This window comes from Scardinius erythrophthalmus (assembly GCF_964197995.2).
Source record: "Scardinius erythrophthalmus genome assembly, chromosome: 21".
NCBI classification, from domain to species: Eukaryota; Metazoa; Chordata; class Actinopteri; order Cypriniformes; family Leuciscidae; genus Scardinius; species Scardinius erythrophthalmus.
This window is the reverse complement of record NC_138241.1, coordinates 19,581,121-19,605,749: the sequence shown is the minus strand read 5'-3', so window position 1 is coordinate 19,605,749 and position 24,629 is coordinate 19,581,121. Positions and strand designations below refer to the sequence as shown.

General features: G+C 36.4%; 2 protein-coding genes across 7 annotated transcripts in view; one reads left to right on the top strand and one right to left on the bottom strand.

Annotated features, from left to right (window-relative positions):
* mnat1 (MNAT1 component of CDK activating kinase) overlaps positions 1-21,016 on the top strand; it is a 25,110-nt gene extending 4,094 nt beyond the window's left edge. For both annotated transcript variants that reach the window (XM_081351522.1, XM_081351521.1), the window contains exons 2-8: positions 3,599-3,751; positions 3,838-3,911; positions 4,005-4,108; positions 5,046-5,186; positions 5,463-5,594; positions 12,911-13,032; positions 20,644-21,016. In XM_081351522.1, the coding sequence (XP_081207648.1) occupies positions 3,618-3,751; positions 3,838-3,911; positions 4,005-4,108; positions 5,046-5,186; positions 5,463-5,594; positions 12,911-13,032; positions 20,644-20,758 (822 nt within the window). In that variant the 5' untranslated portion in view covers positions 3,599-3,617 and the 3' untranslated portion in view covers positions 20,759-21,016. The remainder of the gene's footprint in view (positions 1-3,598; positions 3,752-3,837; positions 3,912-4,004; positions 4,109-5,045; positions 5,187-5,462; positions 5,595-12,910; positions 13,033-20,643) is intronic.
* On the bottom strand, positions 17,836-24,604 carry trmt5 (tRNA methyltransferase 5). Of its 5 annotated transcripts, none has more exons than XM_081351517.1 (6): positions 24,528-24,604; positions 23,625-24,259; positions 22,147-22,271; positions 21,380-22,034; positions 21,149-21,242; positions 17,836-20,752 (listed from the first exon to the last, which is right to left on the bottom strand). In XM_081351517.1, the coding sequence occupies exons 1-5, from the start codon at positions 24,563-24,565 to the stop codon at positions 21,187-21,189; spliced, it is 1,509 nt and encodes a 502-aa protein (XP_081207643.1). In that variant the 5' UTR covers positions 24,566-24,604; the 3' UTR covers positions 17,836-20,752; positions 21,149-21,186. The 5 variants fall into 5 exon arrangements, with proteins under 5 accessions (XP_081207643.1, XP_081207642.1, XP_081207645.1 ...); XM_081351518.1 differs by lacking the exon at positions 17,836-20,752 and having other exon boundaries at positions 21,042-21,242; positions 23,625-23,846; positions 23,916-24,259; positions 24,528-24,570; XM_081351520.1 differs by lacking the exon at positions 17,836-20,752 and having other exon boundaries at positions 21,042-21,242; positions 23,625-23,846; positions 23,916-24,259; positions 24,336-24,533.
* Between the last annotated feature and the right edge of the window lie 25 nt (positions 24,605-24,629).

Here is a 24,629-nt window from a genome sequence, read left to right as displayed (position 1 = left end):
TATTACCCCACTTGTGATTTTTTTGAAGCTGTTACATGTTTCGAAAAAGGCGATTGCTAACAAGTGGCTAAAAGGGACTACAGAGGTTGTCGCAAAGAGTAAACGTCATCACGCCGAACAGCTTTTACAGCCTTGTTATTCTAACTCAAACGTTCTGGGGAAATTTTTTAGAACTGAAAGAGTTGTCGGAAGCTTAGTGTGGGTGACGTTTAATTTGTGGGACCGTGGTGTAGTAGTTCGTTTATAGCCTACCTTTAGCTTTTTACTTCTGGCGACTGCATTTAGGCTTCAAAATTCATAAAAGTTGTGCTCATCTGTGATAATTATCTTTTTTGATGGACAAAACTTGCAAGTATCATACGTTTGTTGATCACAGAGCTTATTTTTAGCGATAATCCAAAAGCCTATGGGAAAATCCTATTGGGTTTTTGTCGAGGGAACCAGTGTGATGCTGACTGCTGGTTGGCCTGCAAAGTGACGTCATACCTGCATCACTCTATTGTGCAAATTGTCCACAATTGTACTTTTCTGCACATATGCCAAAACGTATTCAATTTGCCTGAATGAATAAGAAATTCAAATCAGATCTCTGAAGTAATTGTTCAGAGATAAGAACTTATTGTTTTGAGAAAAACAAAAACTAATTTGAAAATAGAGCCAAGTGATTTTAAGATATTTTAAAAAGAAGAAGCAATACTTACCTTTATTTTTTCTTAGTATACTTTTTCTCCTCATTTATCATCACAAGAATGTTCGTCATCGGCACTGTTGATACATTTTTTGATAAAAACTAAAAAATCTTTTGGTTGTGATGGAAATCATGCCACTAAATGTGTGCAAAAATTGACATGTTTTGACTAATTATTAACCATCTTAACACTCTCTTTATTTTGATTGTTTTAAGTTTTATAATAGTCCAATAATTATGTAATTCATATTTTGTTATGATTTTTCCAGTATTTAAAGATCTTTAAAAATCTACAAGGGTAAAATAATCAAATAGATATTAAATAGATGATTAAGCATTGAAAAACTTGAAATCTGTTTTATTAAAAACCACCAATCGGACAGGTAGTTGAAGAAACACACGTGTTTGTGACTCTTAAGCTGATGCTGAGTGTGTCCTTCTGACCTGCTGCAGTGAAGAGGGAAGGGCACAGGTAGGTGTGTGTGAGAGATAGTTGATGAGAGGGACACAGGTAGCTTGTGTGTGTGAAATGCAGTGGTTTGCAGATTTTGTGTGTGCGTGATGGGGTCAGTTGTGCTGAGTTAGAGGAGTGTAGTAACCTCTCAACATGCTGACAAACACGGATCGGGAGAGGAGGAACGAGCAGGGAATGTCTAGCATTTATCCACATGAAAGTCTGTGTTCTTTCTGTTTTGCAGGCTTTTTGAGCCAGTTCACTCTCACACATGAATGCCCACCTTGTTCAGGTCATGGGTCAGGGAGAAGTAGAGTCTACCCTCTAAATTAATTTGGAAGTAAATAATAGAGATTCTTCAGGGAAAACCCAGGGCACGATAGGGCAGACATCAGCTGAGCCATGGTGTTGCATGCGGTGGTTAATACACAAACATGTTCCTGACACTTTGAGTTGTTCTGCTTATGCGGGTTTCACATCTTCAGGTCTGCGATGTGTTTTGATCCCATTTCATGGAAAGGGTGTGTAAGAGGTTTAATGTTTTTATTTTTAAGTCTCTTGTGCTTACCAAGGCTGCATTTATTTAATCAAAAAGAGTAATATTATGAAATATTTTTACAATTTAACCATTATGTTGTGTTTGGGTCATTTTGACCCGGACTCAAACTTACAGTCTTTGCTCAGTCCTACAATCAATCAGTTTCAGAAATAAATACAAAACCTCTCCTAATTGAAAGAAAACAACTTAAAGGGTTAGTTCACCAGAAAAGTTAGTAAAGACATCTTTAAAATAGTCCGAGTGACTACAGTGGCTCAACCTTAAGTTTATCAAGCTATGAGAATACTTTTTGTGCGCAAAAATACCCTAAAATAATGGCTTTATTCAAGTCGACTTTAATAAGATGAACGAAAGTCTTCCTGGGTTGGAACAACATGAGGGTGAGTAATTACTGACAGAATTTTCATTTTTGTTCAAAACGTATGTTCGGGAGGAGCCTGGACATTCAGTCCTGCCAATCATCATTACGAGCGTACTATATAAGCAGCATACACCATGTCATCTCATTGACAAATTCTTCCTCCCCTTCTCCTCCAGTAAATTATCTCTATCCTCTTATGCGCAATTCCATCATAGGGGGGTTTTAACTCGGAGATAAGCCGAGCCTCGGGTTCGAGTCTCCTGAAGGCTGAATAGGCAGGGGATAATAATATCATAACGAGACATTTATAAGCAATTTTTTTGTAGGCTGGTAGGCAATATTTAACTGTGAACACCACAAGTGAGACTGTATTCCATTATGTACAAAATAAAATTATTTCAAGACAAACTTCCTGGTTAAACATTAAAGCACACTGGTGTGATAAACAGTGCACATTTTGTCGAATATTGGCACAATTATCTAATATAATTATGTAGGTTATGTTTTAAAATGTTACTCCTGTGTTGGCAAAGCTGAATTTTCATCAGCCATTACTCCAATCTTCAGTTTCGCATGATCCTTCACCTTCAGATATCGTTTTTATATTCTGATTTGATGCTCAAGAAACTTTAATTTTTATTATCAATGCTGCTTCATAGTTTTGTGGAAACTGATTTTTCTTTTCTTTTTTCAGGATTCTTAGCATTTATTTGAAATATAGTTTTTGTAAAGCTTTTACTATTACTTTTGTTTACTTTTTGCATCCTTGCTGAATAAAATAAATCATAATTATTCATCTCAAACTTTTGCATGGGATTTGTTTTTATCAATGTATTTTAGAAATCTAAAACAAAAATATATTTTTAAATGAATGTTAGATTTTCTTAAAAGCCAATTTTCCAAATGATTTGTTAGTTTTTTTAATCTGCATTCATTTATTTTCCAGTAATTTCCCTTCTATAATTTCCTGTCACCAGCAAAGATTGATTACAGACAGTTTGTCCATTGTGTTATATACACTCCCTGTCATTTTCAGATTTCAAAGAGCAATGTATTCTGAAAGCTGATAGAAAGAGAAGGGGGAATGCAAAGGAAAGTTAAACTGCTGAGTGGAAAATTTGTTTACTGAATTTTTAAGAAATCTACTTGAAACTCAGCATTAGTTATATGCATAAATTCTGGGCAAGAAGTAACATTGGTTTCTAAGACACTCTGTACTTTGTCAGCCCTTAATGTGTATGTCTGCTTTGCCTCAAACCCATCCCATCATCACTCCATTATGATTGAACAAGACCACCACACACACAAATATCAGGCCTCTGTTTTATCCATTAGTCGAATTTATGGTTCCTTTTGGAAATATGGCCAAATTTCACTCTCTGAAGCAGTGAGATGATTGAAATGTGTGTTTGTGTGGAATCGCTTCTGAAGGTTTTTCCAGCAGATTTCACATTTCATTACTGTTTATTTTGACTCTCTTTCAGCAGACTTTCTGCCAGTGTGAGTAAAACGTGTGTGTGTGTGTGTGTGTTTCAGGTGTGAGAGCTGTGTGGACATGCTGTTTGTCCGTGGCTCAGGTAACTGTGTGCAGTGTAACACTCCTCTCAGAAAAAGTAATTTCCGCGTGCAGCTTTTCGAAGATCCGGCCATCGATAAAGAGGTGGAGATCCGCAAGAAGGTTCTCAAAATGTACGTGTCGCTGCACGCATCCACTTAGTTTTTCTTAATGACTAATTATACTATTTTAATAATGATGTGTATTTGGTTTCTTTCAGTTATAATAAGAGGGAATTTGATTTTTCCACTCTGAAAGAATATAATGACTACCTGGAGCAGGTGGAGGACATTGGTGAGATAAATATACCATTTATTTAGTCATATTCATATGATACATTTGTTTTTGAAATATTTTTGAAATGTATTTCCTTGTGTGTCTGTCCAGTGTTTAACCTGACTAATAACATAGATGTTGAAAGTACCAAGCAGATAATGGAGCAGTACCAGCGAGATAACAGAGACGTTATACAGAAAAACAAAGCCAAGCTGGTGAGTGCGAATGGTTCTGATTTCACAAGCGAGAACCTCTTTTAAACAGAAATAGATTATAGCAGAAATAGGTTACACTTTTAATTTAAGGTGTCGTTGTTACAGTGTAATTATATATTTAAGTACTGAGTAATATTAAGCAACTACATGTACTTACTATCAGGTTAGGGTAGGATTAGGATTTGGTTGAGGGTTAGTTGCATGTAATTATGCATAATTTACTGTTAATACTATTGTAAGTACATATGTAACAAGGACACTGTAAAATAAAGTGTTACCCAGAAATCTTGTGCTCCAGATGAGTGGTGTTACTCAGCTACTAATTGCATCTTCAACTGTGAAATTAGATTAACTGTACTAATTATTCTCTCTTAAAAGTATTGGATTACTTATTACTAATTACTTTCTAAATCACATATCAACCTCGACCAGTGTCACAAAACAAGGATAGACACGAAACTGCACTTTTTATTCTTTCAAATAAACAATATACAATTGCATAAATCATTCTTGAACTGACCAAAGTTACTTTAAAAACATACATTTTAACATAAAATTTTGAATGTTAAATACCCAATTGTTTTATATAGAATTGTTGTATAGACTATACCGTATTTAATGCAATTACAGCAGAAGGAACTAATTAAATTAAACAGAAAATTAAGAGTAATCCATTTCAAGGGAAAAGTAATTAAATTCCAGTAATTAGATAACTTAGTAATGAATTACACCCACCACGGCTCCAGATACAGTTGAGCCTTTATTGAGCTATTATCATCTGTTGTCTTTTCTCAGTCTTCATGAATGTGTTACAGTTGTTCCCTGAAGGAACTGTGTTTCGTTTTTAACAATTGCCTTGCGATGTTCTAAAAATGACAATCAAGTTGACTTTGACTATTTCATTTGATCCCATGATTTATTATTGTCTCTATGTTAGACACGTGAGCAGGAGGAGTTGGAGGAGCTGTTGTTGCTGGAGCAGCAGGATTCAGAGCAGAGGAGACTGGAGACCCTGCAGGAGGAACAGAGACAACTACAGGCCAAGAGGAAAAACAAACAGGCCCTGCTGGATAAACTGGTACACAGTACAAACACGCTTTAAAGTCGGCATGAAACAGAAGTGACATATATCCGAGTGAAACGGCTTCTCGGACAAGAAAAAATGTAGGGCGGGACTTTGCAGCACCCGATTGGATCGCTGTGTGACTTGCTATTACTGTGATCTGACGTGTGACAGGTTGACATGACATGTGCCCCTCCTACCCATCACTATCCCTTCTCTACTACCAATTAAAGTGTCAAAATGAAAGTTGAAAGGAAAATAATTTCTTGAATGTTGTGTTTGTGCTTGCAGGAGAGTTCCAAGTTACCTGCGGCTGTGCTTTTGGCCCAACATAAAGATCGAGCCGCCCAACTGGAGACCCAGATAGAAAAACAGAAGCAAAACGTCAAACCAACAAACATCTTCTCTACTGGAATAATGATTGTGAGGAAACAACACACATACATGCACACATAATCAGTAGGACTGTCATTGGATTACATATTTAATCAAATGTATTAACGATTAATCAAATTAATTCAAGGATTTGATGAGAAAAGCCACCTTATTATTAGCCATAATTAAATGAATTCTTTTTATAATGAATAAATACTTAATATTATTAAATACTTAATATTATTAAATAATACAAATATTTATTTATATAATTGTGTTAAATTTACATCTTAAATGCTATTCATTTGTGTATAAACATCTAATGTAGCATCACATGCATGTTACCTGTGTAATATTCATCACATTATACATGTGCTCTAGCTTCCACACAGACACACCAGCATGTTTGTATTAGCCAGTGTTTGAGTATGACGTGGGAGTGTGTGTGTTTATATCATTTTGTGGTGCGTCTGTGTTGTAAAGCAGGTAAAACAGGTTTGTTCTTTTTTTAAAAAATCCCTTCAGCGGTCACTGCAAAGGACACGGACCTGAACCAACATGTCATGAATGCGTATGCAAACTTGGAGGAGGGGGAGCAATGCATCTTAAAAACTGCCGTTTGAAAGTAAAAACAGAAACAGCGTGCACAATTGTGTGTGCGTTTGTGTATCCAAGTGTATATGTTTCCACAAATGTGTCTTGTGGTTGGCATGAAGAGATGACTGGTGTGTATGTTGGCATGGATCTTAGTACAGGGAGGATAGTAACTGGCAAAAAAGTGTTTGTCAGCTTTAGATGGCTTTTCACTACAAGGCAGGAGGCACGCTCAGTTATATTTAACACACAGATGTTTCTGAGCTGTGCAGTTTAGCAATGTGTGTGTCCGTCTGACTTTTTGCAGGCAGATTCATACTCTGCATACATGTGGAGAGAGCGCCAGCAGGCTTTGAGATCAAAATAGTGTGTGTTACAGGGCATAGAGAGGGCATTGGCTCTCACACTTGTTACTTGAGCTCAGTTAATGCCAGCTGGAGGGTCCACAAAGCTCACTTTATCCCCACTGAACCTGTATGTGTGTTCACTAGTGTTACACGGTACATTCAGGACACTTTCTCTGCGTGAATTCAGTGACTGATGATTATTTAGCTGTGAATAGGACAAGATATTTCAGATCATGTGATTATGAGTATATTTTGTTGTATTTGTGAGTGTTAATGTACAGTACGTGTGCTTTTGTGACATTTTTCTCTTGTGTCCCATGCAGAGCAGTGTGAGTGTGAGATCATTTTAAAATGTGCTGATCTGAGGTGTATGTGTGTGTGTGTGTGTGTGTGTGTGTGTGTGTGTGTGTGTGTGTGTGTGTGTGTGTGTGTGTGTGTGTGTGTGTGTGTGTGTGTGTGTGTGTGTGTGTGTGTGTGTGTGTGTGTGTGTGTGTGTGTGTGTGTGTGTGTGTGTGTGTGTGTGAAGGTCAGCAGAGGTGCTGATAGACAGTTTATATTTGTTGACCTTGGAGCGTCCTGAAGACTTGCATAGTCAGAGTCCCGATGCTCTCTCCCGGCTTGATCCCCCATGTGAAACAGAAACCTTTCGCTGCTCTCTCACATTCCTCTCAATTTAACCATAAAAAAAAACCTTAACAGAAATTTGCTCTGAACACATTGTTTTATGAGGTTTTGTGAAAACTACTTTTGTAAAAGCTTTTGTGGACAATCTTTGTTTGAGGAGGTTTTAGCAATAGTTTTCAACAAAATATATGTTGTACTGTAATACTGTATAGTTTAGATTTAAAGCAGTGTTTCTCAACCTCACGAAACATCCAAAGGGGTGTGCAAGATGAATTAATAAATTATTACTAATATATTAAAACGATCTAACTGTAACCTTAATAATAATGCTAAAAAAAAATCTAAATGTAAACTACCATTATTATGTAATTTCATAATTACATTACACAGTGGAAATACAAACTCTGAACATTATGCAAACCTATAATGATTTAATTAAATAATAAATATACAAAAAGTTAGCATTAATAATGTTACTAAATAAAGTTACTAAACCATATGCTGAGTCCACATCGTATTATCATGCTTATTTATATTTCTAATGACGATTGATACTTCGATTGACAATAGCAAACATTAGGCCTAGATCTTGATGAGGGAAGTGTTGTTCTACGCAGAAAGCCATTTAGTCCCCCAGCAGTCAGAACAAAATCAGCACATGTATATTACACACTTGAGTGTTTTGTATGAATGAAGAGATCCCTGTGGATTTTCACTAACCGCTGAGCCTGAACCGCAGATTTAACAGGAGAAAGAATGAAATATATCTCTGTGGATTTAAATGAATTACCGCACAGTACACAATAATATAAGAATGTTTTTTTTCGCCTCTGATAGACCACCATCTTCTCTTTTATTTTACAAACATTCATTATATCTAGCCAAGTTTCACAGATAAGTTTCTCTTTACAGCAAATGCGAACGTCGCTAAGACCAGAAGAGTATACGCGGAAGTAAACACGCACACTCGCATCGCCGAAGCTCACAGGTGCCATCTTGTATTTAGAGTTATGCATTTCTGATTTATTGTCCCCAAATGTTACGTTGAAGTTAATTTAAATTTCAGTCATATGGCTCTTAATGTCTAAGTGGGCTGTTTTGTCCAAATAAGCTCCAAATTAAACTAAACTTTATTCTGATTATCAACTCGACCCGCTCTGTGTCCGACATTGTGTACTACAAGATGAATAGCCAATCATTTGAGTTATTTACATAAAGTCTTAAAGGTGCAGTAACAAAAAGTTTTTGTTTTTTTATTTTAATTATGGTCAGTAAAACTAATTTCTTACTCTTTTTAGTGCGAGAAACTTGGGGGAAAAATAATTAAATAAAAAGCTACAGAATCGTTTATAGTTTATACGTAGATTATATATCTGTTTTGGAAACAGAGCCTTCTTTTGGTCTTCTCAAAATAAATATTGAGAAGGAAAAATTTATAACAGAATTTTCCAAATCCAGTCCACACATTCTGGTTGATATTTGTAGTTGAATGTTGGCAAGAAGCAAGACAAACACACCTCAGAAATAATAACCCATATTTGTTGGTTTGGTGAAGAAAATTATCACACCCACAGAATGAACAATCAAATGAACCGTTGCATCGTAGTGCCTTTCCTGTGCCAGTCAAAATGTTCTGTGCCTCCCAAGACAGAAGTCTAGAATGCAGAACCAGGGGAGATAATTTATTTTAATAATGTAAAATTCAAGTCCACCTCGTAAAATTATGTTTATTGTGTGTTAATGTTAAACATACGTACTGATTCACTGCCCAGGCAGGGGTGAGGTTAAAACGCTGGACGGCACTGAATGTCGAAATGCTGCAGATACATGATTGATTTGAACACAAGGCCCCGTTAAACAGTGTGTAACTGCTCGGAGTGAAACTCTGAATGTACAGACAACTGGAGGGGTGTTTCAGCTCAGGGATTTCCTTCCCTCTCCACCCCCGCACAGTAATGAAGATGGATCGAGCCAGCAGCTCTGTTTTAGAGGCGCTGGGGAGGGAATATGTATCTATAGTCACTCAACATGCACAGCATCAGCAGCATTTCTTTATATATATATATATACAGTGCAATGCATAAGTTAATACACCCATGCTAAAGTTGACTAAAAAGAGGAATAAAAAAATCATATTTTGGAAATTGAACTTAATGCCTTAATTTAAAAAATTAGGAAAAATCCAACCTTTTAGGACACCAATTTTCTTTGTGAATGAATAATGTATCGTAAATAAATAAACGTTCTTCCTTAAAATACATGGTGCATAAGTGTGTACACCCCTATGTTAAATTCCCATAGAGGCAGGCAGATTTTTATTTGTAAGTATTATTTTTTTTTATTAATTTTTAGGATACTATGCATCCTGATAAAGTTCCCTTGGCCTTTGGAATTAAAATAGCCCCACATCATCACATAGCCTTCACCATACATAGAGATTGGCATGGTTTTATTTCAGTTAGCCTAAAAGCTAGTTTAATTTGCATTGAGAGATGATCTTATGGAAAGTACTCCATGCCAATCTCTAGGTATGGTGAAGGCTATGTGATGATGTGCGGCTATTTTAATTCCAAAGGCCAAGGGAACTTTATCAGGATGCATAGTATCCTAAAAATGAATAAAAAAAAAAACTTAAAAATAAAAATCTGCCTGCCTCTATGGGAATTTAACATAGGGGTGTACACACTTATGCACCATGTATTTTAAGGAAGAACGTTTATTTATTTACGATACATTATTCATTCACAAAGAAAATTGGTGTCCTAAAAGATTGGATTTTTCCTAATTTTTTTAATTAAGGCATTAAGTTCAATTTCCAAAATATGATTTTTTATTCCTCTTTTTAGTCAACTTTAGCATGGGTGTATTAACTTATGCATTGCACTGTATATATATACACACACACTAGGGCTTGCATAGACTAGTCGAGTAGTCGATAGATCGACTACTTCAACCAGTAGTCGACGCTGTCGGAAACAATCGACTACTCGAGCGTCCATTAGCCTAAACATAAATGAATTAAAAATGGCGAACGCCACCAACAGACACCACGCGTCAGATGTGTGGAAGAACTGCATCAAGGATGACAAAAATATTGTAATTTGGCCAACTCTGCAAGAGGCCGTTCACATATTGCTTCTAAAAACGTGTGGAAAGCGCGCGCGGCCGTGCCGCTGTCTCCTACAAGCGCTTGCGCTCCCGTGGCGTCTGTCGTTGCTATGCAACCAAACTGCGCTCTACATGATGACGAAGAAGTATCATTCAGCAAAGGATTAATTTATTTCTAGCCCTTGCATTAGCTTTACTACTAGATATATTTCTGGAGATGAGAAGGAAAAACCCGACTGGACAAACTAGCGCACCACGTCCGTTGCTTTCATTATGAGCGCGCTCGCCGCGCGCCTACATTTGAAATAACGACCTTGAGCGCGGAAAAGACGCGATATGTGAACGGCCCCTAGAAGCAGACGTCTGAAATGAAAGGCAAGAACGGCTATTTATTTGGCTTTAGACTGTTACATGAAAATTTAAAAATGAAATGTCATAATTATAACGTTTTGAGAGTTTACTTATGTAATTGTTGCATTAGGCTATGAATTAATAAATGTTTATTGATAAGATCTAGCTATTTCATGTCTTTTCATATACAGTAGCATAAACGACGAGTAGTCGAGTAACTCGAGTATTGTTTTGATAAGAAATCGACTAGTAGAAATCAGTAGTCGTGCAACCCCTAACACACACACACACACACACACACACACACACACACACACACACTACACCTCAAATTAATGTTGAGTGCAGATGTTTGAAGATTTTTGAGTTGGTGGATGCAGTAGTGATTTACTGTGAGTGTGTGTGGTTGTGTGTGTGTGTGTGTCAGATTTCTGAAGAGTTTTCCACTGGTATCAGGCTGTTGACAGGGTAATCTGTGTTTGGATAGTGTGTATGTGTTGACATGGAAATCTCTAGATTGTGTTTGTGTGTGAGATGTGAGTTTGGAACTGATCAGCCTGTGTAGAATTTATGTTTGTTATTTTGAGTTCATAATCCAACAATTTTTGGTGCGTGTGCGAAATGTTTATTAACCTGTGTGTGTGTGTGTGTGTGTGTGTGTGTGTGTGTGTGTGTGTGTGTGTGTGTGTGTGTGTGTGTGTGTGTGTTTTCCTGTGTCCAAAGCAAGTAAAAATTGTTTTTGGTGAGTAAATAAAATGGCTTGCAGGCCAATAACTTACTTTTAAAATTATTTTTAGGATATATATATTGTTAAAAAAATGGGGTCAGTTAATATTTTTTATATATATTTGAAATATTTTTGTTATGCTCACCATGGCTGCATTTATTGATTCAAAATACAGTAAAAACAGTAATATTGTAAGATATTATTACAATTTAAATGACTGTTTTCTATTTTAATATATTTTAAAATGTTATTTATTTATATCCCAGTCTTTAGTGTCACATGGTCCTTCAGAAATCATTATGCTGGTGCTTAAGATAATTTTTTTCAGGATTCTCTGATGAATAGAAAGGTAAAACAAAAAAACAGCATTTATTTGAAATAGAAATCTTTTGTAACATTATAAATGTCTTTACTGTCACTTTTGGTTGAATTTGGTTGATTTTTTTGGTTGTCCTTGCTGAATAAAAGTATACATTTATTTTTTTATTAGTTTCTAAAAACTTACTGCCCCCCCCCCCCCCCCCCCAAAAAAAAAAAAAAATATATATATATATATATATATATTAAATGCTCTCACTCAGGAATGTTTAAGGAATAATTAATGTTTAATGTTCAATTAACATATCATAAAACTCCCCTTTCTAGTGTTCATTTTCACCCTCCGTTTACTTGTATCTCTGTTGTTTCGCTCTCTTTTTCTCTCTTTGTTATGTCTTCCATTATTTTACTTTGCTGTTTTGTTGCAGTTTAAATCCATGCAGTACTTTCAGGCCAAAATAAAGAAGCTCTCCCATGGAAATTCCCTCCACACACACTCACACTCCCTCCTTGCTGTGGTTTCTGTCTGTCTCCAGCAAGTTCAGTCTCCCTTGTGTGTGTGTGTGTGTGTGTGTGTGTGTGTGTGTGTGTGTGTGTGTGTGTGTGTGTGTGTGTGTGTGTGTGTGTGTGTGTGTGTGTGTGTGTGTGTGTGTGTGTGTGTGTGTGTGTGTGTGTGTGTGTGTGTTGGCAATGAGTGATGTTGTCATACATCTTTAGATCCCCTGCTTGGATCTGGATCCATAGAGGGATGTGTGTGTTTGTTGGAGCTAATGCATTTATGTGTGTGACTTCATCTTAGACAGAATGTCTGTTAGTTTTGTTTAAATGAGGTCATCTACATGAAATGTTCCATTTAAACTCAACAAGAATGTTAAAAACTCTCAACTCAAATGGTAGCAAGTAAAACTATAATCTGAAATAAATTAATAAAATAGAGTAAGATAAAAAGTTAGTTATCAGAAAATGTATATATTTTGAATGTAACATTTTAAGGTGCTCTAAGCATTTAAAAAAAATTACTATGCATAAAATGTACCTACTTCATCGATGCTTGTCATGGGAAATCACACTTGTCTCTGTCACGGCCCTGTTAAACAAGTGTGAGGGGAGCGTAAAAAGGCCCATGCCTTTTTAGCCAATCAGAACATTTAACCAATCAGAAGTGATCTCTGCCTGTCAATCAATGCATGTGTTCAGGTTGGAGGGTGGGGTTTTGTAGTGCATTACAAAATTTGTCCATTTGTAGTGCCAAAATAGTTCTAAAATGTGTCTTTCTGTCTGTATCTTTCATTTAGGGTCAGACCGTGTCTTTGGCATCCGTGTCTCGTGTGGAGGAGGTGTTGTACGTCTATCAGCCTGTGCACATTGACACATACGGGCCACCTGTTCCAGAACTGGATCATTTGGGCAGACAAGGGTAAGAATCACTTGCATTTTGTGATATATTATATTATATTATACTACAGGGCTGTTGAATGCTTGAATCTGATCGGTTGACGAACGTTCTAAGGTGTGCAATTATTTTCAAGGAATCGCATGACTAAAGTAGTTCCAGGCAGGTCTTGACCGCATTACATGCCTGTATCATTTCGCCAAATGATTTCAGTTATTTATTATGTACGAAAAGCACATAATCTCTTTCTCCCGCTCTCTTTCCCACTCAAAAGCACACAAATACAGTATGGACACACACTCGCACAGAAACGCGTTGTCAGCGCTGCTCTGCTGATTTTAACTGTAAAATAGTTTAGCGACTTAAAAGCTAAATGACATTTCTCACTAGCGAAGTAATAATGGCGCTTTTCTAAGCAGATTAATTTAGTTTCGCTATCAGTAGAGGCTCTTCTGCCTCCGAACACTGTTGAGAGACACACGGACTCAGATAATTCACACACACTTAATCTCTCTCTCTCTCTCTCTCTCTCTCTCTCTCTCTCTCTCTCTCTCTCTCTCTCTCTCTCTCTCTCTCTAATAACTATAATAATGGCTCAAGCCTCCTCTAAAATTATGTTTTGGAATTAGCAATGGAGGCGGTGGATGAGATGCGTAAGAAAATTAGTCATACACACAAGAGCATTTTAAGGACAAAAACCTGACAAATGTCTTGAAATACAACATCTAAACTATGTCTTGAGGTGTGGTAACTGTAGTATAAGCGGAATAATTGACTCCAGTCCACTGAATTATTAGAAAATAATGCCCACCTCGGGTGTGCATTATTTTTTCATAATTTTAAAGGCCTGTCATCAATTATTCCTTACTTATATTATATTATATTATATTATATTATATTATATTATATTATATTATATTATATTATATTATATTATATTATATTATATTATATTATATTATATTATATTATATTATATTATATTATATTATATTATATTAAATTGATGGGCATTGAGGAACAGACTACATTTAATGTATTTTAATGTATTTTATTTAATTCATGCATAGAGTTATTCTTTTCTTTTTTGTGCATTCTCTCTCTCCTTTCTGTCAGAGAGAATGCATGAGAATGCATTTGACAGAGATAAATGACCTCTTATTCAAACAAATAAACCACATCTCCCATGGTGCACTGCTCCCAGGATAAACAGGAAGTCTGCTGACATTTTTGCAATGCTTGCAGTTTCACGCTTCACTTAAGTTTGACTTTCTCTGTAAGGACACACTCTCACTCTTTTCAAACCCACACAGTCTTTGAAGCTATATTAGTGATAGCATTAATGCAGTGATTTTCATTTCATATTTACTATACCCTATAGGGTATACCCCCCTATAATAATTTCTTAATAATCTCAACATATCTGCTCCCATAAGGGAACCCACGCCATAATAAATAAGCTTTGATCAGTCTACTAGTGACTACACTCTTAGAAGAAAAGGTTCTTTATTGATTCTTAAAGGGTCCTGTGCTTCATATATAGAGCGTCTTAGGAGTTAATTTTATGAATTTAGTTTTAATTAATTTTGTTTTAAACTAATTTAAGTTAAATGAAATTTATGACTAGAAATTTTTTAAATAACCTGTTAAACGTGAAAGTATAATGCAGTAATTTAAGACATTTTATATAGAACCTTTTTGGCAAAAAATAAAATAATTGTTTTGGAGGAAAGAATTACTGTGCACTTAAATGCAGTCCTAAGTTATACACTTTCAGTTGAAGTCTACGGGGCAAAAATGCAACGATTGCCTCTCAGACTTTCATTGTAAGTGCGTTTCTGTCACAGATGCTGTTGACAAAGCTTAACTTGTATTGAACTCACACACACAGATAGACACACTGGAATCTTCATCTGAGGATCTTATGATTTGGTTTGCGCTGAAAAGCAGAATACAGGAGAAGAAAAAGAGTGAGGGTTATGAAAAGAGACGATAGGGTGGATCACTCTCTCTTTGTTTCTTTTTCTCCGTCGCTCTGAAATCTGTTTTTGCATCAAAGAATTTGACCAGCTTCAGGCTTTTGAAGTCCAGAGCGGACAAGACTCTAAGTGTTTGTGTGTGTGAGGTTGACAGAGAGACAGATTGTTTTTTGCTATTTGTCTTAGTGTGTTTTGACAGCGAGTTATTGGAGATTTATGTTGGACTGGTTTGTGTTTTTGGAGGGTCATGTATGTATTCACTTCCTCCTCCAACCCCCGGGGGCGAACCCCGTCCTATGTGTCCGTCCCTGTTCTGTACCTGTATAAATACAGATTGGGTGGGGCGTTTTATTAAAGACAGCTGTGTGTGTGTCTTGAAAGGAGGTGATTGGTTTGAAGTTTCCTTTTCTCCACACACACAGTTTTCAAGTGCAGTCAGTCGCCTCTGTGTATATGTGTGTTTTATGAATAAAGGAATAGTTTGTCCCCCACTTTTTGAGAGATAACAATGCCCCTCTACTTTTACAATGTTGCATAAAAATACGTTTCAAAGTTTGGCTGTACTTGATGGATCAGAAATCTTCCATTCAAACACTCTCATTCAGGACACACACACATTTTCAGTCAGTGTTGAATGATGTCTCTGGTGAGTTTGGAGGCATGTCTGCAGAGTTTTGGATAACGTAATTAGTTAAAGAGACATTAGTTATTGGACAGGACAGAACTTGTCTGTGTTTATATCGATTAGGTGTTGTTAAAGTTTCGAAATAATCCAAGTTACATTACCATTCAAAAGTTTGGGATCAGTAAGATTTTTTACATGTTTTTGCTCTTCTGATCAAATAAATGCAACCTTTTTTTTATTTAAAGTAATTGTTTTCTATTTTAATATATTTTAAAATGTATTCCTGTGATGGAAACCACTAGTAAAAATGCTTCTATTTTGCATTATTTTCAAGTTTAATGCAGCATTTATTCAAATGAATTTGTGAGTTTCAGAATGTCTCAGTAAAATTTCCTTCAGGCAATGAGAAAACATGCTTTCATCGCCATGCCAATGTTTAGACTATAGAAACACACTTTGCCATACAGGAAGTCATCATGTGAAAGACAGGAAGTAATCCATCAGCAGGTCAGAAGAGGAAGCATGTGTGGACAGGGTCAGTAGCTTAATTGTGTTTTTCAACATAAATCTGGTTGATTATTGTTTATTTCACTAATAAACTACAAGAGATATTGTGAATATAGCCATTTCTAATAGTAAAACCTCATAAAAAGTTACTACTTCATAAAAATATTAAGCATACATTTTGATCAGACATTATTTTTATATTTTTTAAGGTAATTCATGAAGTGTCATTATTCTGCTAGAAAATCTAGTTCATAACATATAAACCTACCTATTGTTTTTTTAGTATGCTTTACATTGCTAAAAAATAAGGTGTTTCACATCATAACGGTTATGTAGTGTATTTTATCATAAGTGATGGATTGTCCAGACCGTCTGTTTTATAAAATACTTGCCATTTCTAGTGTGAATTAGTACCTACTGTAAGAATGTAGGGTTAGAAGGGTCAATGACTGCAGACACGTCTTCCGTCCATCACTCCATCTCTCTCGGTCGGTACGTTTTTTTTGGAATCTGCATTTTTAGGGGCCTGATTTGAAATTTGCATATGCAAACAAGCCTAAAACAAAGATTATGGCCTTGGCTTCAAGAGTAAATTTGGCTTGCAAATGGATCCTGTTTCTGAGGTAGCAAGAGAGAGTTAAACTTTAAAATCATACCCTGAGGGTAGATAATGGATAATGGATGGACAAACTAAACTTGTTCACCTTCTCTCTCTCTCAATCCACAGATTTGTGTGAATTTTGCATTTCTCCATTGGTGTGGCTTTTCCTTTGTGCAAGGAATGCTCGCAAACATTATCTCCTAAGCGTGTGTTTTCATTAGCCTCATTCTCTTTTCAACATAAACCATGATTTGTGTCTTCATGCATTTCGGACACACGCTGTCTTTATAAACAGCAATGTACCTTTGGACCAGTAGGTTTTAATGATGCATTATGCCCTGGAGGATCCCAGGTCAACTCTTGGCTTCTGCATAGATGAGTTTGCTCTCTGAACTCTGATGAGGATATTTGTGTTGTGGATGAGTTGTAGTTTAGTATATGTGTGCCTGACATAGCAGTGTGGGCAACCAGATCTGTTGTGAGGAATGTGTGTGTGACACTGACCCTGTTAAAATGACAGATTGTACAGCAGCTGCTTGAGAGTTCCCTCTTTTTCTTTTTTTTTTTTTTTTTGAGGGGAACATTTCTGTGCTGAATCCTACTCACACATACACACTTCTATTAGGTATTAAAGGCAGGCATAAAACACAGATCCCACTGACGGAGAACACACACACACACCATCATCTCCACAGTGTGTCAGCTGTGTGGTTTAACTAAAACACTGTTCAGTTCATGTCAACATTTCAACCCTGATATCATCCATTTGACTACGTCCAATGTCTACAACATGTCCGTCTCCCAAACATTTTAGTCATTGTCCAAACCTTCGCATTAGTCTATTCTCTAACAACCTTCTAACAATATAACTGTTTCATTCATGTCAAATATATGAATTATTAACTTATTTCTTATTTTAATTACCAAAAATATATACAACTGTTCAAAAATGTGGACCCAGTAAGATTTTTTTGAAAGAAATTAATACTTTTATTCAGAGTTCTACATTTTTACAAAATAATTTTCAAAAGGTTTCCACAAAAATAATAAGCAGGACAACTGTGTTCAACATTGATAAGTTTTTTTTTTTTTTTTGAGCACCAAATCAGCATATTAGAATGATTTCTGAAGGATCATGTGACATTGAAGACTGGAGAAATGATACTGAAAATTCAGCTTTGCCATCACAGAAATAAATTATATTTTTAAATATGTAAGGGATAGTGGAGGTAGCCTATGTAAGACGACGTGAAGGCAAAGAACCACCCAATGCGGAGTGCGTCCAAATCGTTTAATGCACAGCTAGCCGTGGATTATCCCGCTTACACCATGGTCATTTGCAAGCATTGACAACTTAAAGCTGTTATTGATGTTTGCAGGTCAATATTTGATCGGAAGGGGAAAAATGACCTATGATCTAGCATTCTGTCTGCTTTGAATCAGACACAGAGATAAAGTAATGAGTAACGTTACATTTATTTGAATTAATGTATTCTAGCATTTATTTGAATTCATTATTGAGAGAGAGAGAGAGAGAGAGAGATGAGAGATGCATGTGTGAAATACCTTCGTCTATTCAGTGTCTCTCTCTTTTAACAATGAAGCTTTAATTATTTCAAAACATGCAAAGTTACTGAGAAATATAACGTACCGATTCAGTAGCAAAGATATTTTATTAATAAAAGTTGCGGGGCAGTGTTGATAACAAGTTTCTGTGCTCCTAAATGTTTCTTTGTGAGTGTGTGTGCGCAGCGCGAACTCCCGAGTGACGTATGCGTGTGTGTGCTCCATTGAAAACATTGCATTAAGGTGATTAAACTGACTTGGAACTACCTGTGCATTAAACGGCCTTCCAGCCAATCAGTATTGAGTATCAGACAGACCATGGTATAAATTAAAATAAAAAACAGTGATTTTAAATTGCTATACTATTTTACAGTATTGCTGTTTTACTGTATTTGTGATAAAAATAAAATGGCTTGATGTGTATAAAAGCTTCTTAAAAAAAAACAATCATTTGAACAATTGTGTACGTTTTTTAATAACCACAAACCAACATTTGGTCGCAAACAAGCTAGATGTATTGATTAACTTTCCAGATGTTTTGTTTTTATTACTATTATGTATTTTTTGTTTGCTTGTTTTTTATTGCTGTATTGTCCCATGTTTTTAACAGTTTTGCAAAAATGTTTGTCAAAATTACAAGTCTTAATTTAAAATATATAAAAACTTGTGTTAAGTTTATCCATCTGAGGTGGACATACAACATTGTCTGAAGGTCAAGCACTTTCATGTTGACTTTTTGTTGAATAAGAAAATGTATTAATGTTTTTTTTTTTCAAACACCATTTTGTTCTCTTTTCTTTTTAAAGATCCAGAATTCTTTTTGTTGTTATTTCAAACATCTGAATCAGCATATCATTTTCTTGCCATTTTGTTGTTCTTAAGATTTCTGTTATTGTTCCGATCAGCAGTGCTTTTATGACATGATTGTCTTGAGTGCTTCGGGCAAAACTAAAAGCGAAAGAATCTGGATTAAATGTGATGACAGTGATTCACTTGTGGAATTATGCGTGTGGTTTGTGGATTAATGATGGAGAAGCATTCTGTGTGCATTAGCTCATGGTCCAGCGCTTCAGTAATCTCTGTTTGTTTAGAAAACGTGCGAAGCTGAGAGGAGCTTAAGTGTTTCTGATGATACCTGACCCCCTCGATCCCTCTCTCTCTTTCCATCGTTCTCTTCCTCTCACTGTAGTATCAGTTTACATGTAATTTTCAGTTCTCTCATAATGAATGGCCGCTGTGGACTCCAGCTGCTGGAGTGTTTTGAGGTGCTGCTGGGCTAGTGTGAGATCTCAGAGTCTCACCCACAAGCATTAGGTTTCTGATGTTCTAGTGGTTTGTGGGTAACAAGCAGTTGTCGATTTGGTGAATAATATATGGATAAAGAAATGAAATATTTGATATATTGTAATATTTATATTTTAGTTATGTAAAGCAACTACATTCTTACATATTTTGTGGCTTAAAGGGAAAGTTCACCCAAAAATGAAAATTCTGGCATTTACTCACCATCAAGTATGAATTTCTTTCTTCTGCTGAACACAAAAGTCAATGGGGTCCGTCAACTGTTTGGTTACCGACGTTCTTTTTATTTATCTTCTATTGTGTTCAGCAGAAGATAGAAACTCATACAGGTTTGGAACAACATGAGGGTGTGTAAATGATAGAATTTTCATTTTTAGGTGGACTATCCCTTTAAGATAACAAATATACACTACCATTCAAAATTCAGTTTGAAGTCAGTTTATTTTTTTTATAAAAATTTTATTCAGCAAAGGATGCATTAAATTGCTAAAAAGTGACAATTATAATGTTACAACTAATTTCTACTTCAAATAAATGCTGTTATTTTGAACTTTTCTGATAGAAAAAAATTTCAATGTTTTCAACATTCATAAGAAATGTTTCTTGAGCAACAAATCTGCATTTAAGAATTATTTCTGTAGGACTGGCTGCTTTTGTCAAGGACTTTATTAAAAAAAAAATTTAAAATTACATTTTAAAATATATTAAAATAGGAACGTTAATTTAAATTACATTTCACAACAATACTGTTTTTTAGATCAAATAAATCCAGCCTGGGTGAGCATAAGAGATTTTCTTTTAAAAACATTAAAACAATCTTACCGACCCCAACCTTTTAATGGTAGTGTATATTATATTACATTATTTACACTACAGTTGGCATTTTATTTTTATTTTAAAATGAAATTTGTACTTGTCATTGTGAAATCCATGAATGTAAAACAACAGAGCTGCTCCCTCTAGAGGATTAACCAGATTATACTCAAAGCCATTATTTTGGAAACTACTGTTAAACCATTCACTTTTATAGCTAATCGTCCTCTCTCTGTGTGCAGGTATCTGAATCATGTGCGCACAGCGTCTCCTCAGGATCAGGCTGGTGGTTATACATCAGGACTGGCCTGCCATCGCGCCCTCCAAGACGCTTTCAGTGGCCTCTTCCCCCTGTGATTGTACAAAACTACAGTCACTTCCACGCCACCTGTTCATCAGTCTACCTAAAGACTCACTCACAAGCAAAGAGAAAGGCTGCGAGTGTTTGGATGCATGGGAAAGATTCCTGTGAAGGACTTTGTGAATACGGCCCCTTCAGAAGGCCAGGTTCAGAAAACTATGAAGTTTATGTTGACATAACCATAAACAAGCTTTAATAGGTGTACAGATATTTTTGTTGATCAGTTTTGTTATTTTTGTAATGCTGCTTCAGTTAAATAAACACACAAAAAAATGATTTGTGTCAATGTTGGTTGCGTGATCGTCTCAAAGAAATGAGACGATCACCCGACATGGAATGATAATTTATTTAAAAAAAAATAAAAGAACAAAAAACTAAATACAAACCATTTTAACAGGCAAATTAACACAAACACTGAGTTTATTCAGTCTGTCAAATCCTCACACTTCTGTTTCTTGGGACACGGCTCCTCTGAACTGTCTATGGAGGAAAGGAAACACATTTTAGTACAGCAGAAATGACCCGCCATCACTACAGCATAGTGTGTATGTCTTTGACTTTATTTCATGTTTTAATACTGCTGCCAAATGACACTAGTGAGTGTGATAGTCTCTTACCTCTGTCTTGGGTGTGTGTGCCGTACAGGACCCCTCTCGGCAGGGTAAAACTCACACACATCATCTCCTTATTAGGTGCCACATTCCTCACCAAGTGTACAGAACACTGTCCTTGCAGAGAAATCTTCAAACTCGCCTCTGCCCGCTCCACTACATCCCTCTGAGCGTCATCTTCCTTGGAAAACCCGTAGCAATGCACCTGAGGCAGGTTGTCGTCCTGGCGGGAAAGACTCTGGTCTGGCTCCGGACCCAGCAGACCTCTGAAAGCATCAAGGAACTCGAGAGCCAGTGCGGGGAGATTCATCACCACGTGAATCTTTTGCGATCCCTTCATTAGAACAGGCAGGCGCTCCCGGACCGGTCCCCGGATGAAGTCCCGTCCATCCATGTTAAATGAGGTTATCTTTCGGTCGACCTTGTTGAGCTTAGCATTGTGCTGGAGCCAACGGAAGGAATCCGGGTTCAAGTCGTTGGCAAGGACCTCGCTGCCTCGACGAGCCGCTGGGATCGCGAACGGACCGACCCCGGCAAAAACGTCTACTACATTATCGCCACGCTGAAGGAGGGCAACGATGCGCTCGTGTTCGGTGCTCAGTCGAGGGTTCCAGTACACTCGAGAGAAATCAAACTCGTAAAATACACCATTCTCCCGTACCTGAGAGGGGAAAAAAAAGGTAGATTACAGTCAGACGTATCTTTAATAATTGTTTATGTGCTAAAATTGTGCTAAAATGTTTATGCTGAATCCATATATTAGGTGAACTCACCTTTGCCACCATGTTACTCTCGCCTGCCAAAACCTCCATTTGAAAGTTCCTGTAAGTGGAATCAATGGTATTGGTCTTGTTGACCACGCAGGTAATGCCGGGGTTCTTATCTATGATTACTTGACCTGGAACAAAACATAAAGTCTGTTGGTGGCAAAACACCTTGGCATATATTTCATGATTGCTCATTACTGTAGAATCAAATAGAATCATTATTGCAGAATCAAATCTCTGCCACAATAGTCTTGAAAAGACAAGACAGATTTAAACTTCAGGGGATAGTTCACCCAAAAATGAAAATTCTGTCATAATTTACTATTATTATTATTTTTTAACCTGTTAAATTATTATTATTAACTAAAACTGTAAAAAACATATATATATATATATATATATGTGTATATTATATAAAAAAACAAAAACAATAAATTAGAAATTGTAGTGCCTTGACAACTAACTGAAATAATTTGAAATTGAAGCACTAATTAACTGAAAATACTAAAAACTAAATAAAAATAAACAAAACCTAACAAAAATTACAATGGCATCAAAGAAAATTACTAAAAATTTAACTAAAATAAATAAATAAAAGCTAATTCAAAATATATATTAGAACGTTTGGACCAAACTAAATTGGACCACACAGTCCATTGTATGGACAAAAACAGAATGATTCTGTTTCAGAATCTGGTTCAGAATGATAGTTCACCCAAACATTAACATTTTGTCATTAATTACTCACTATCATGTCGTTCCAAGCACTTAAGACTTTCGTTCACCTTCGGAACACATATGAAGATATTTTTGAAGAAATCTGAGAGCTTTCTGTCCCTCCATAGACAGCTATGCAACTGACACTTTGACGCTTCAAAAAGTTCATATAGAGATCATAAAACTAATCCATATGAATTGAGCAGTTTAGTCCAGATTTTCTGAAGAGACAATCGCTTTATATGATGAGCAGATTAAATTGAGGCTTTTATTTATATATAAACATTCACACATCAGTTGTGGTAAACGAAAGCTCAAGCATGTTCGCTTGACGTGCGAGAACCAATGAGGTTCACTCTCTTGTCATGCAGAGGTTTGTTCTTGCGCGTCAAGCAGGTTTGGTTGAGCTTCTGTTTATGTTCGCTGATCAATGTGTATATATGTGAATAAAAGCCTACATTCAATTTGTTCATCATATAAAGTGATTGATTCTCTTCAGAAAATGTGGGCTAAACTGCACAATTCATATGGATTAGTTTTACGATCTCTTTATGAACTTTTGAAGTCTCAGAGCATCATTTGTATAGCTGTCTGTGGAGAGACAGAAAGCTCTCAGATTTCATCAGAAAGATCTTCATTCGTGTTCAGAAGATAAACGAAAGTCGTACGGGTGTGGAACAACATGAAGGTGAGTGATTAATGACAGAATTTTTGGGTGAACTATCCCTTCAAGGTGATTTCTTGGATCATTTATTATCTCTTCTTACCAATCAGTTTTTTGTAGGGGAGCTGGTGGTCTCTCAGGTTCATGTGGGCGATGTGGCCCACTCTGCTAAATCCTGACGTCACATCCTGTCCTTCAGGAAGTACAGCTCGCAGTATCTCATCACTCTTAAGGTTCTCATAGGTGAGTTTCAGTTCGTATCTCTGGATCTCCTGAGGCACCCCATACGCTTTCAGAGCTTCTGCCTCCTCACTGCCGAACGAATCTGTAAATGTAATGCTGTTTGGATCCAAAAGCAACAGCCGATGTTCTCCATTACTACAATCTTCATTACCATCTTCTTTGTGTTCATCCACGACCCGTTTGAGTCCTGGCCTCTGTAGTGCCACTTTCTTCAAACTCTTCACCAATTTGTTGAGAACGTTGGTTGGTATCCGTATGGCAGGAACGGTGACTGTCTGACTGAAAGCAGCCCGGTCCAGTTCTGTCATTCCTCGGACTGTGGGAGGGGGTTTGTAGAGCCCCAGATCAGCTGATGTCTGGGGTTGGTCAGGCATGGCTTTCTGATAATGGACCGCAGTGGAAAACTGGAGGGAAATTCTTGCAAACTGGTTTAAATTCTGAGGCAGAGAGATACAACTGTGATGTTTCTGCACATGGAACAAAAGTCTGCCAGATCTGTTGGTCATGAGAGAGGGAGAGAGAAAGGTCATGCCTGTATAAAAGTTTCTAACTTAATTGAATAATTTACAACCTTTTCGTGAATGCATAGACTACACATAACAGTCTATAAATCCCCGTTTCTAGCAGCAGATTGTTATCTACGCCTGATAATAAACTACAAGATTATCTGTTTAGCCACATAGCTTAAACCATGTTATTCAACACAATTCAACAAATAACCTTAAGTTTAATATTATAAACAAAATAAACTGTAACAGCTCACCCTCTCCAGGCGGCTGCCATGCGAACACGCTTTAACATTGAGTACGTACGTCATTTCTGAGCGACTTTGGCTGTGGTGGAGGTGATTGGTCTGTGACGTACT

Bases quoted from the DNA above. Each gene is read 5' to 3' on its own strand.
- trmt5 (XM_081351517.1), bottom strand. From the start codon at position 24,565: ATGTTAAAGCGTGTTCGCATGGCAGCCGCCTGGAGAGG. The intron at 22,272-23,624 runs GTAAGAAGAGAT...GTTTTGTTCCAG, and splicing joins CCCCTACAAAAAACTGATTG to GTCAAGTAATCATAGATAAG. The intron at 21,243-21,379 runs GTAAGAGACTAT...TTTCCTCCATAG, and splicing joins CACACACACCCAAGACAGAG to ACAGTTCAGAGGAGCCGTGT.